Source organism: Leptinotarsa decemlineata, unplaced genomic scaffold, assembly GCF_025532065.1.
Source record: "Leptinotarsa decemlineata unplaced genomic scaffold, Ldec_3_MD MMD2_P_RNA_scaffold_1, whole genome shotgun sequence".
In the NCBI taxonomy this organism is placed as follows: domain Eukaryota; kingdom Metazoa; phylum Arthropoda; class Insecta; order Coleoptera; family Chrysomelidae; genus Leptinotarsa; species Leptinotarsa decemlineata.
In genome coordinates, this window is record NW_027412523.1 from 4,962,521 (window position 1) to 4,977,077 (window position 14,557).

At 34.7% G+C, this 14,557-nt stretch overlaps 2 protein-coding genes across 2 annotated transcripts in view; one reads left to right on the top strand and one right to left on the bottom strand.

Moving 5' to 3' along the window:
• Nucleotides 1-14,557, bottom strand: part of Smr (nuclear receptor corepressor smrter) — a 147,937-nt gene that overhangs the window by 12,040 nt on the left and 121,340 nt on the right.
• On the top strand, nt 8,837-13,671 carry LOC111510922 (uncharacterized). Its single transcript, XM_074181768.1, has 3 exons — nt 8,837-9,140; nt 11,147-11,390; nt 12,548-13,671. The coding sequence occupies exons 2-3, from the start codon at nt 11,159-11,161 to the stop codon at nt 13,534-13,536; spliced, it is 1,221 nt and encodes a 406-aa protein (XP_074037869.1). The 5' UTR covers nt 8,837-9,140; nt 11,147-11,158; the 3' UTR covers nt 13,537-13,671.

Here is a 14,557-nt window from a genome sequence, read left to right on the forward strand (position 1 = left end):
ATTGGTGTCAGGTGAGGGGCATTCGATGAAATTGCAGTTCAATTTATTTAATAATTAACATAATCAACTGTGAAGTACTTGAAAATCTTCAGTACAGTTTTATTCGCGTTGATAATATTAGATCATTAGCAAAACAATGAAAATGTGAGTTAGTAAAGCAAAGAGTACTATGAAGTCATAGGACCTCGATCCATTCAAACAAGTAAATGAAATTGTGCTTGTGAGAAAGCATTCAATACGAGGGTGGTGCCAGAAGTTCCCGGCCCAACAGAGAAAACACAAAAATTTTGGAAAAAAATGTATTTATTCTTCAACATAATCTTGCAGCTCTATTAACTGCCGACATAACTTCTTCACGGTTGGGAAATCTTTGACCACTGAGCCATTTTATCAAGTTTGGGAACAGAAAATACTCGAGGGGGCTAAATCTAGCGGCGTACTTCTGGGACCACTCTCGTAAGAGATAAGTTGACCATTTCTATATAAGTTTATGCGCAAATGAATGAAGTTTTATTTGATGATAAAAATTAAAAACTTTGTGATTTTTTTAGTATTTTCACTTTCCCAGACTGAAAAACAAAAAATAAAATTATAATTGGCAAACTGTATAAAGTTATAGAAAGAGAGTTCACCACAATAATTAACTGGGTAAATATTCTTAAAAAAAAAATAAATTTAAGCTCATGTAGTAATTTTTCGGAGCGAATCAGACAATTTTTCCTATACACCTGAATAAAATTCACCATTACAATTTTTTTTTTCAGTTTGTAGAAAGCGCATACACCCCAAAAAGGTCAGTCAATATTGCTAAAAATTTACGCAACCCTAGTATTGTAATTTGAAATTTTTGAGTTGTCATAACTTTGTTGATAATGAATATTTTTTCATGAAATTTTGTCAGCGGCGTAGTGATTTTTTTCAATAAAAAAACCGCTAATAAAAAATCCCGATTTTCGACTAAGAAAAAATATCGTAGTATGCCCTGAAACTTTAATAAACATTTCAAATTTTGTCCCAAGGTAGACCTTTTAGTACTTGACATTTCAAAAAAAACTTATTAAAATCGGTTTACAACTTCAAATTTTAGGAGAGTGTTTCCATTAAAAATGGGTCACACTGTAGATATTTGATATACATAAATTCAATTTTTCACATGTTTTTTCAGTGTAGAGTGATCTCTGCCATCCGCCATAAACAAGAAGACTGAGCTTGCAAAGAATTCTAAGCAAACCAACTATCAACATATTGCTTTTAGTTGCTTAGTGATAATAAGACCTTAAACTTTAGAAATGCTACTTTGTTTCACTGAAGACGATGAGAAAATGTTCAGGACAAATCTAAGAGTCACCTGAAACGATTTGAGCCTGAAAAACAGAAGATATTTTTCAGATCCACCACATAAATACCAACCACCATCGTTACTGAAAGAGAATCATGTCACATATCAATCCGAATATCGGAAACTGACGTAATAAATTCGAATAGCATTCAATTTGTTAACGAGCGTAATAAAAAAACTGCGGAACTTTCAAATTCAAATGCTCGCACAGCGATCAACAAATTTATCGTTAATTGAAATTATCGGCCACAGATGGGTATGGAGGTAGGCACATATATGTTTGATTCGTTTTTGATTACCTTGCATTCTGGTAATTAATATACGTTTGCATTGGGGATGTTTACAAGCATTTTTATCACAGCAGCAGGATCGATCCTTCCGAATTGAAACATTATTCAGCAAGCAGACGTATTATCCGGTCAAATTAGACTAAAAAATAAGACTGAAGGTACATATATTTACAACAAGCTGCAAATGCGTATAATTGTTCAAAACATAATTATAAATAAGATTTTGAAATTCCGAATGATTGCGATGGTTGGAAAAAAATTTATTAGAGGTCAAAAGGTCAAAAATCTCGAAAAAAATTGGTTTTTCGCGATTTTCAGGAAAACAGCAAGTTTTATTGTAAAATAATCTCAAATAAAAATTGTAGATCATAAAATTCTCTACAAAAAATGTATCAATACTTTTTTTTCTTAGAGCCACCGTTTCTGAGATACGACGAATTGAGTACAATTATCTGAAGTTATTTTATGATGAAACTCACCGTTTTCCAGAAAATCACGAGAAATCAATTTTTTTGTTTTGAACAATTACACGCGTTTGCAGCTTGTTGTAAATTTATGTAGCTTCCAATGTGTAGATTGACCGGATTAGTAGTGTGCCATGTTTTTCCGATGGGATTTCGCGATTGTGTTTCTAAAAGCTTTATTGAAGAAAACAAGTAATGATAATGATGGTTTTCATTTTCTTCGATCAAAAACAAAACTAATTATAGTAATCACCTAGATCGAATTAGAAAAAAGCCCAAGAAAGTGGCTTTGAAAACTGACAATTAGCATAAACTGAATCGATAATAAAACGAAATCAGTAAAGGAGAAACATCTCCCTGACATAACAGCACCAGCGTACTGTTATTGACAAATTCATATAAATTTCGAGTAATTACTTGTGTTAAATAAGCATGCACCGACTGTTGATTTTGAACGTTTAATTCATCCAACTTCGTTATATAAATTAATTAGGAGCCTTGTGCAAATATTAAAATACATACTTTTCATCTTCATCTCGAAGCGAAATTGCGTCTGTGATTTTTAAAGATTCCAATTAATTTGTGATTACTTTATCAACAAAGCATTCCGGCCATTCGTAACCTTTGGCAATGAAATCAAATTGGATAATTATTAATGGCGGAGGTTTTCAATATTTTCGGAACCAGAAATATGTTTCCTCTCCCTCTATCAATCAATTTGAACTATATAATAAGGATAATGTGCTTTTGACATATTTTTCGATATATATTAACCTCCATAGTGAATGCTCTTTTCATATTTCTCACTAAATTATTTATCGGTCAATAAAAAACTAAACACCCTCCCACAAAAAAAGGGGAATATCTCTTGGACTGGCCAAAAACAATATAGTAATCATGCCTCAGCCACCATATTCACCAGATTTGGGCCCCCTGCAACTTTTTACTGTTCCCAAGATTGAGATGACCGATGAAAGGAGAGCGTTTTGCGACGATTGAGGAGATAAGACAGCGTATTCAATTTCAACGTGTATTGCTAGTCGAACGTGTAAAAAGTTGTTACAAAAACGGATCAGACACGCTGCCTAAATTTCTTCAACATCAGAATCACTCATTGTTGCAGACACGTTCATTTTTCACAAAGTATCCAAACGTCAGTCAAGTCAGTGGCATAGCTAATGGAAAATTTTGGAATCTATCGAATTCATCGAAAAACGTAATTGATTTCGTTTCAAATCATATTACCCACATATGTAACAGTCCTATTCAATTATTATTTCATTTTGCAAATAACTAGTTCCATAACGATAATTGCATTTGGAATTTAGGGCGTATTTTAATCAAAACAAAAACGTTTATCGACAAAAAAACATGTGACAAGCCGATCCACTGCACATACGCCACATACATATAAAAGGGAAACAAATTAATACAGATGTTGACTAATAGAAGTAATAATGAAATTGTTGATATTATCGAGACCAATAATGCTTTATTTTCTTGAATATTTGATGCCGATCGGCCCCATAGGAAAAGGGAAAATATACACGATATCGAAAACGCTTATAAAAATATTACTTACATTACGTGCTCATCGAATGTAATTTCAAGTGAGTACTCTAGATATATAGTTGAAGATACAAGGGAATATTAGTGGTAATGCAAACAATTTATTTTCTTATCTAGACATTTGGAATAGGTTAATGTTCCAAATGAATCAGAAGGATTCAACCCGAATTTTCATTATACGAGCGAAAATGCAATATGAAGTAGGTATTTCTACGTTCAACAGAGCGAATTTTCTAAAGTCACATTGATATTCATTCAATGAATTACAGTAAATCATTATGTAAACATATTACATTAAATTTAAAAAAAAACGCTATGGAATTGCTATATAAGATCACAACTCGAAAACGAATTTGGTCAATTGAAAAAATTAAGAAATATATGTGTTTTCAATCTCTTTCAATCAATCAATCAATCAAAATATGCTTTATTATCAAAGAATAACATCTTGTTGACAAAGCCTGTATAAATAAAATAAATTCAATTAAATTATATAAATAACATTCAGATAATTATTTACTTAGTATACATAGTATACGTAGTCACTACTTTATAAAATTGAATTGTTAAAAAGCAATCAGCCACTCATTTAAAATTTAACAAACAATAGTAGGTATATGATATCAAAATGTAAAGTTTGGGTATATTTATTATTTGTCTATTATATCCGCATAATATTCTTCCAAACTATAATAGGTTCTATCGGAAAGAACTCTTTTTACAACTTTTCTGAAGCCAATGTTGGACTGTATATTTTTGACATAATTTGAAAGGTGGTTGTACATCTTGCAGCCGTTATATATAATGGAGTCCTTAACTAGAGTGGAATATGGTAAAGGTGGTTTATATGGTCACTTTGGCGGGTGGCATATCTACTATCTGTAATGAAATTTTGTTTATGTTTATAAATGAGACACACTGTATACACACTACCGTGAGAAGGTTATGTTGCTTGAAGTGAACTCTACACGAATCGCGAAATTTTAATTTACAGAGGTATCTCAGGGCTCTTTTTTGTAAAACAAAAACACTTTGAAGAACATTTCCACTGCACACTCCCCAGAATGGGATACCATATCGCAAATGTGACTCTATCAAGGAGAAGTAAGTATACTGACTTTGCGATTGTGTAACCTAGTTCGTTTGCAGCAATTTTTAAAGCGTAACAACCAGAGGACAATTTTTCATTCAGGTTTTTGACATGTTCATTAAATTTGAGACCGTTGTCAATGTATAGTCCTAAAAATTTAGAAAACACTCTTTTCAATGATCTGGTGGTTGATCATTTTTAGGATGCACGCGCACACCGTCACGAAAAACCGACACCATGAAGTTAGCTTCTTCTTCTTCTTCTTCTTCTTTAATTTATATTAACCACAGTATCAAACTTTTCACCTTCATTACTTCTTAGCCATGTAGCGGGCATTTTATAAAGTAATTGTTGTTGTTGTATTTATTCATCTTTCAGATCATTATAATATTAGACATAAATATAGATACAGGGTAAAGTTAATATTTTATATTTTGAAAATAAAGCTCTACAGCTATATCTCGGTGTAATGTCAAATATGATTCTCATGATTCTTTTTTGTAGAATAAATACACGTCTTGCGCCAGCAGAAGTATCCCACATTAGTATATTTTGAAGCCATGTGAGAATAGGCCAAAGAATAATAGAATGTCTAGATACCATCTAAGTCTAGCAACTTTTTGAGCTGGCATATTGCAAATATTGCATGATTCAATTTTTTATACACATGATCAATGTGAGGCTCCCAAGACAAAGTTTCATCTAATTACATACCTAGAAGTTTGGCTGTATCAGATAGTTGGACGTTATTAAGATTCAATGTCACCGAAGTGAATTATTTTATTTGCATTCAGTTTCAGTTGGTTTCTGTCACACCACAGCTTCAATGACAAAGTTTATTTTGAATTCTAACTCATCTATTGTGTTACCAGACACTGATATGGTAGTGTCATCTGCAAAAATTACAGTGTAACCATGTTTGATATATTTCGGGAGATCAATTATATAGACTGAAAACAGCAGCGGTCCTAATATTGAACCTTGTGGTACACTAAGCATAATATCTTGAATATGTGATGCAGTTATTGTAAATTCAATTCAACTGATCTAGCTTTTCTAAAGCCATGTTGCTGATCAGATAAGATTTTGTATTCTTCAAGAAATAAAACAATTCTATTTGCAATTATTTTTTCTAATAGTTTTGATGGCACACTTAATTATGAAATTTGGCGATAGTTGTCAATATCTACTTGGGAACCTTTTTTATGTACTGGTATAACCTTAACAGTTTTCCAGACTTCAGGAAAAATTCCCTCAAATATTGATTCATTTATGAGCTTGATTAGAATGCCCGATACTGTTAATTTTCCTAATAGACCCAGTGGTATCACTGTGTTTCAGAAAGTAAAGTATATACGCGGTGGATTAAATAATGCGTTATAATGAAACTTTAAATGTATTAAATACCTTTTTTTTCTATTATTAGTGTAGTGTTTTCTACCAACATAGGATAACGCTAAGGATAATGATGATTTTTATTTTGTTACGCCAAAGAAATATAACTTCTTACTTAAGTACACACACATACTCTTTTTTTTCAACTAATATTTATTTTTCTACCCAAGACATGAACGTAGAAATTTTTGAAAATGCAACTCCCAATATCCATTGTCGAAAGTTCACTCACAATCAATCAATTTAGACGATCATCAAAACTAGTAGAACTGTATCATTTCCCTTCATTACTTTCATCTGAGAAGAACTTCAAGGTATCGCTACTACGCAATCGAACCGGGCATTCTCTGAAACAATCATCGACAAAAATTCCCAGAGGAAATTCATTTTAAATGTCGAAATTCGTGCGGAAAATCTTTTCATTATACGTCACCACTATCTCCTTAACAAGCCCCATCGTGTTTGAAAAGAGATCCTCGAGAGGATTCCACTAGGACGAGAATGAAGGGAACAATGTATGCCCCTTGAATTGTTCTCTCCATTATTTATATATCGCTCTGTTAATAATTGGGGCGCTTGCAATTCCTTAATAACATAGTACAGTACTACTAAGCCTATATTTACCGTTGAGGAAAAATGATCCCGATTTTGATCAGTTCAATAATTGTCACAAGTCTTTGATTGTTTTTTCTAAATGATTTTATTTTTGTATTTGAATTAGTTACTTAGATAACAGCAATAAAAATTCAGAATGGCAAGCCAAGCGTTCGAACCTATTTCTAAAAAATTCCGTGAAGGCGCTGCTGTCTAGAACTTGTTTCCTCGAGTTTAGTCTGGTTCACATGTACTTTTTTTTGTAATATTTTTCAGCCCTGTCCAAAAATTACTACCAAGGTGTCATTCGATTCGTATTTTTGCCTAGAAAGTTTAAGGACAGGTCCGAAAACGCGCCGATAAAAATTACAAAAGTTATAAACAATTAAGTGGAAAAAAATGGGGCTTCAGTTTCTTCTTAATATCTCGGAAAATTTTCAAAATTTTGGAAATTTGAAAAAAGATTTGAAAAGATCAATGAATTTGCGTAAAAAAAGTCCCGACTCCCGAAACTGTATCTTAATTATTTATAATTTTTACAGAGCCCTGAAAATAGAGTCAAAAGCGGGTAGTCTGGCTTCCCCGCATCCTTCGTCACTCTAACATAAAAATAAAAAAAACTATTTGAACATATTAAATATAAATATTAAGGAATGAAAAAATTCATGTAATGTTTGGAAACATCAATAAACAATAATCCGCAGTCAAAAAATTTTTATCCCAATTTTAACGTTAATTATAAATTTGTTAAATAATAACTAACTTAATCATTTAATGCAGGTACTAACTACAGAATAACAATAAATCCAGTTCGCATTTATAACGATGTATATCTGTAGTTGTTCCTAAAATTATGTTTTGCTGCGAACTGGTTTATTTTGGGCAAAAAACCCAAGAGACATTTTTTGTTTAGAATGAAACAGGTTATTAGAAATAAACTTTTAAATGGTAAACAAATAAGACAAAAAGTTACATTGGAAATAAATTTTAGGGGTTGCGTTTTCCACCCCTTACAACCATGGAGTAAACCAAATAAATTACTGGCTAAGTGTCTTTTTGGTAGTACAAAACGTCAGGTTAATTTCAATATTGTAACTTTTTCAGTGCTTGTGAAAAAAATTGTTATACAAATTTTATGTACCCCCTTTAAGGGGCTGTATCTTAACAAGGGATGCTCCAATGAAATTTCTTTATATGAACGATCCTTTCGGTAAGGAATCACCTCCTTAAATTATTTAGTTACACCCTGTATTGTTGTTATCTCTATCATTTATTAACCCATCTGCTACGAAACAAAGTTGACATCAAAATTCATGAATACAAAATCATTATGGAGGTCAATGAAATGGATGACATCTTGATTTTATAATTCTAGTCTCAAACTTTGGGGAAAACAGATTATTGACATAGTCCAAATAGGTATTTAATGTTTGATGTATCTAATATAACATTCGTTAGCTATGGAGGTGAACAGTAATCCTGAGACAAAATGTTGTAAAATGAAAAGTCGGGGATATATAAAGTGGGTTGTGAGGATTGTGTCAAAAATTATATCGGTCAAACTCAGCGAGTCATTGAAACTCGTTTGAAAGAACACGCAAGTCTGGAAATGTGTGAGAACTACGAATAGTGACAAAGATCCCATTCCAAACAACTCATCTTTCACCTTTTTATCTCTTTGTTGAAGAGAAATTTCTGCAAATTGTGTGTATAACCTGTAAGACATGAATAGAGACACATTTCATGGTTGGGAGTTAATTTTCTACACCTCCTGATGACGCCAACTCGGTTGTTCAAACGCGCGTCGAGAAAAGTATCGCAGTTCTGGTGATTGGGGAGAGTGCTTGTCTTGGAAGTTGACCTTCGTCAAAAGGTTGTGTTCGGAGTATTAGGCGGACAGTAACTTCTTGAGGATACTACTTTACATACAATCATGAAACAACATTACTTCCTACCATCTCGAATAGGTATAGCACCACCTCCCGATCCGCTCCCGCCCGCCCCTCTTCAACGAAGCGCCCCCAATTATAATTACCAATTTAACCCTTACAATTGCTCGATTATATCTGAAATGCGCGGAAAGCAAAGAATTTAAATGGCCAGAACGTGAACATTGTAGAATGGAGAGATGCTCCGTTCGGCGCTTCCCCCCACTACCGCCACCTGCGACGCGCCGCTTCCAGATGGGGTGGAATGTGTTTGAATTATGGCTATAAAGTTCTGACATGTTATGAGGATATCTGTCAGTCGAACGTTACCTTTTGGTTGTGTCGGGGTTTTCAAAAAAAACATGGACGTGAATTAAATCCGTCAATAATCTTCATATACAGATTAATTTTCTTTAAAATAAAAGAAAATACATTGAAAATCCATAAATATATTGTTGAAAGTGAAGTTAGGTATGTATCAAATTGTCTGAATAAAAGTACTGTTTGGAATTCATCGAAAAGTAACCTAAAAAATCACAATGACCTCATGAATATTGCATAAATTATACAGGGAATTTAACTATTATCTATTTTGAGAGAAATTCAACACAAAAAGTTTTCCTTAATTGAAATTTTCCGTCGTTTTTTCCTTCTTAAAATTTTTTCTCCAGTTGTAAAGATGCTGCTACAAATAATTAACTGTCGCAACTTGGTAATTATCACAGTCATCATAAGTTTCATTCATCGTTAATTATATGACATCACACAGGCCAAAGTGTGCTTCATAATATATTATGGAAATACCAGAAAAAATATCCTCATTGTATGTTCAAAAAATATTTATTCGTTCTAAAACTAGACGCAGTTTTCCATAAAAACTATTTGAAATTGTATCTTCAATTTTTTTTTCATTTATAACGAAATAGAGCATGAAGTAAGTTCTGTTTTACAGCTGAATAATCACCCCTGCTTTATATAACAAATATAGCAAATAGTGTAGTTTGAAACGAGGTTTTACTTCATTTCAACTGAAGCGAAAATATCAGTTTTTAATTATTTAAATATATATAGTAGACATATTTTTGAGAGATGCATATGACATGCCCAAGTTCAGATAAAAAACACATGAGAGTCAATGAGGTAAAGTGTTTTTCACCTGAACTCAGGCATGTCATATGTACCTCTCCGAAATTATTATTCTGAACATACGTAGGTTCACATGAGAGACAAGGGGGTAAGGTGTTTTTCACCTGCACTTAAGCATGTCATATGCACCTCTCTGGAATGTATTATTCTGAAACTACGTAGGTTCACATAGAAGGGGTAAGGTGTTTTTCACCTGAACTCAGGCATGTCATATGTACCTCTCCGAAATTATTATTCTGAACATACGTACGTTCACATGAGAGACAAGGGGGTAAGGTGTTTTTCACCTGCACTTAGGCATGTCATATGCACCTCTCTGGAATGTTTATTATTCTGAAACTACGTAGGTTCACATAGAAGCAAGGGGTAAGGTGTTTTTCACCTGAACTTAGGCATGTCATATGTACCTCTGAAATATTTATTATTCTGAACCTACGTAGGTTCACGAGAGGCAAGGGGTAAGGTGTTTTTCACCTGAACTTGGGCATGGCATATGCATCTCGACGGAATATGCTCAGAATAAAAACACCATACGAAGGTTCAGAATAATAAACATATTCCGGAGAGGTGCATATGACATGCCCAAATTCAGGTGAAAACCACGTCACCCCTTGCCTCTCATGTAAACCTACGACTTTGTATGTACTACTGAATCAACTGCAACTAGTTGGAATTGATTTTGGTTGTTCGGGATACTCCGATGGTTAAATCCGTATGAAATGACCCCCTCCCCCGGTACTGACGAGAAGCAAGTACTCCGAAACCGGTATATCGGTGGTCGTCCCGACCATATTCCGGCTTTTCATATATAGAAAGTTACTTGTGACGAATCTTCCAAATGGAAGACGGTGCACAGGTGCCTGATGGTTTTACTTCAGGTTTCTGCTCGGCGTTAGCTGGGTCTGTTGTTGTTTTTCCGTCGGGTATCTTCCATACGTACCTACAAAGTCGTAAGTCACATGAGAGGCAACAGGTAAGGTGTTTTTCACCTCTGAAAACATTTCGGAGTTTCGGTGGTGATCGTGTGAATATTTCTTGAGAAATAGTATGCACTCGTATATGTATATATATGGTACACATATGTGTAAGAATTGATAATCCTATTTTAGACTTTCAAAGTATATTCAATGATACCTCTTTTTTCATTTTCAGTTCAGATTCTTTTTTTTCGTTGCTCTGTTCCTACATAGTTCTGTCACAGTTTTGAATTGTTTTTTTGCTACTATGAACTTGGGAAAATAAATCAAGTTGAGTGGCAATTATCGTTCGAACTGATACAATTCAAACTAAAAAAAAAAAAAAAAAAAAAATTTAATCAGTCATAATTTCAGGACAGCCCTGCAATGTACTCCCTCTACCGAGCCTGGCTATCGCTAGGCCCCTGCGGGGGCTTGCCCCCCTTGCCGCCCACCCTAGCGACACCTACGCCTATGAATCTGAGCGTACCGCCCCAAATGCCGGCGGTACCAGACGTCGCTCTCCAAGTGGGACCCGGACTCACGCAGTTTTCCGCCCACAAGGCCGTTTTGGCCGCTCACAGTGGATTCTTCAAAGCAGCCTTGGGAAATCATACAGGTAAATAGTTTTCAGAGATATACAGAACAATTTGAAACTGAATGACAAGGATTGAACTGATATCGGTGATATTAAAAAGGCTTACAAACTCTATTGGTATGTCTCAGATGATACTATAGAGAAGTAATATGTGTTTAGGGTATCAATAAAAAGAACCAACAGGTCTACCCGGAATCCGACGTTTTTAAACTCTTTCAAACTATAGAGATAATAATACTCGGATGTATATAGGTTGAATGATTTTTAGAAGCAAACCACATACATCGTAACTGTCACACGAACCAGGAACTGTAGGAAATCAAAACTTCTCAGAAAAATCTATTTTATTCAAATTTTCATTATAATACACGACATACTGTATGAATTTCATTCTGTGAATTTTGAGTCAAATTTATGAACCTTCACCAATCTACAAGAAACATCATAAGAACTAAATTCAAAGAAACGGTATTCTGAAAATGAATTTTTATTGGATGATTCCACAAATGAAAAACAATTTAAAAACTTGATTTTTGGAAAAACACCGTTACAAGACTTCGTGTGTTTGCAATAAACTATTCTATTTTCATATTCGAGGTTACAAAATATTAATTTTATTAGTGTAATTTTGATTTTGTTATTTAAAAATCATTTTTTGATTTTTAAATAACAATAAACAATATTTGATACCAAATATTGTTTATTTCAATACTAGCTATTATTAACGCGGAACTAAACTTACTGTTTCACCATTCTTGAAAACAAAGTACACATAATTCTGAGAAAAAAATTACATCATGCTCACTCCTAGTGATAGTAGTAAAATTTTAAAATAAGGCCCCAAATGAGGGGATATGGGCCCCTGATGAGGGAATATGGCCCCTGATGAGGGAATATGGGCTCCTGATGAGGGAATATGGGCCCCTGATGAGGGAATGTGGGCCCCTGACGAGGGAATATAGGCCCCTGACGAGGGGAAATAGGCCTGTGATGAGGGATATACGCCCCTGATGAGGGGATATACGCCCCTGATGAGGTGATATAGCCCCCCACCCCGATGAGGGGATGTTGGCCCCCCGACTAGGGAATATAGCCCCTGATGAGTGATAAATCCCCTTATGAGGGGATTTATCACTCATCAGCATATCTCTAACCTAACCAGCATATCTCTTTCTCAGGTTCGACGGCCATATCAGTACCGAACGTCAACGTGGACGAATTCTCTTCTCTCCTGACCTTTATGTACACCGGTTACCTCGACCTGAACCTGTCAAACATCTACAACATCCTCCTGGCGACGCACATCCTCCACATGCCCAGAGCGCTCGAAATATGCAGGTCCTTCCTGATTCACACCCAAGCTCCAGAAATTCGCAGCACCAACATAATAAAACCCATACCGAGTAAAAAAGCGCCCCTGCCTTCTCAAGAAATATTCCCGCCGACATTCAGCCTCTTACGGAAATCAGAAGACACCCCCTTCAAAGTCGTAGCGGCCCCCCAACAAGCCTCCACGTCCAAAGCCGAAGCGATGGAGACCGATGAAAAACAAATCGCCGCGCAGAAGAAAACGTCGACCGGGGAAAAACAGAAACATCGAAAACGGACAAACCACGGCAACGAGAAAGTCATAATCGACATAGCCTGCTGCGACGGTCCCGTCAAATTCCACAGGGTCATCAACAAAAACTACGGCGTACCACCGCCCGCTTCGGACAATTGCCAGCGAGAGGAGATCAACAGGAACGCCGTGCTCAACAAAGTCATGAACGAGAATATTCGCGATCAGCTCGTCGACGAGAACGAAAATCAAAACAGCGAACTGTTCACGTGCCTGTATTGCAACCACACGTTCAAGTCGAAATACTGCTACCAGAAACACGCTCGCCGGCACCTGAATCCTGTCAACTTGGAGGCCAAAGGAGTGCCGAAGGAGGCCAAGAGAGAAGTGAAGCTGCTCGATATGAATGTGCAGTACTACCCGTGCAAAACGTGCGGAAGCAAATTTCCCAGCTACTACTTCGTGCACAAGCACAGGAAATTGTGTCACGCCGAAGAAATGGCGGATAATGATAATAAGAATAACGAAATGGTGCCGGAGAATGCGGAGAATACGGACAGCAGTTGTAGCGCTATTGACGTGGAGGCCGTAAATTCCGATAAATAATTTCCGTTATGAAATTCGATTTTAAATTTAATGTACTAATCAATTATATTCCGAATTAACGAATTGACATATCAGAAATGTGAAAGTTTTGTGAGGTAGCAAATAAATTTATTTTATAAAAAATTGTATTAATGAAAATGAAAGTTAAGTAAATCTCCAACTGTATTACAATGTACAAGAGTATTAATTTTTTAAAGACAAAATAAATACATTCCACTTAAATTCTATTTCAAACATGAATTCAACTCACACACTGGGATTTTATTCGCAAAAATATCAACTTACGAGTAACTGATGAACACACAATAAACTATTCAAGTGAATCAAAGATTACAAAAAAATAAAATTAATTTTCAAATAATTATGACTTTTCTGGTAACACTCAGTATCAGAATAAAGAACAATTCATAGAAATATTTTACCGTACAGAGTGTTAGTGAGTAAATTTCAAAATCCCCATGAAAGAAGTTTATAATTCAAATGTTTGTTAATGAGAGCAAGGATTTATATCTTGTTCCATACTATTTCCACAAGTTGTCCGATAATTCATATAAAAATTATAAATGTTGGTGAATTGTATTTAGTAATACCTATGATAGAAGATAATATAAAAATTATGAAAACAATTTACTGTTTACACTGATTTCGAATTCATTCGGAAACCGTGAAGTGATTTGCTCAGATGCTTCAGTTAGAGATCACTATCATTCAACATAAGAGAAGGATTTCATCTGTAATTTAAACTATAAACTACCAAAGTTCATCGTATGGTGCCAGATTTCCCTAGTCGCTTCAGTTAGAGATCACTATCATTTTACTCAAGAGTAGTATGGTTTTAGGTATTTCATCTGTAATTTAAACTATAAACCACCAAATTTCATCGTATGGTGCCACATTTCCCTAGTTGCTTCAGTTAGAGATCACTATTATTTTACTTGAGGGTATGGTTTAAGGTATTTCATATGTAATTTAAACTATAAACTACCAAATTTCATCGTATGGTGGCGGATTTGCCTAGTTT

Excerpts from the sequence above, each read along its gene's own strand:
- LOC111510922 (XM_074181768.1), top strand. The coding sequence starts at position 11,159 with ATGTACTCCCTCTACCGAGCCTGGCTATCGCTAGGCCCCTGCGGGGGC. Across the intron at positions 11,391-12,547 it reads AGCCTTGGGAAATCATACAG|GTTCGACGGCCATATCAGTA; the intron begins GTAAATAGTTTT and ends TCTCTTTCTCAG.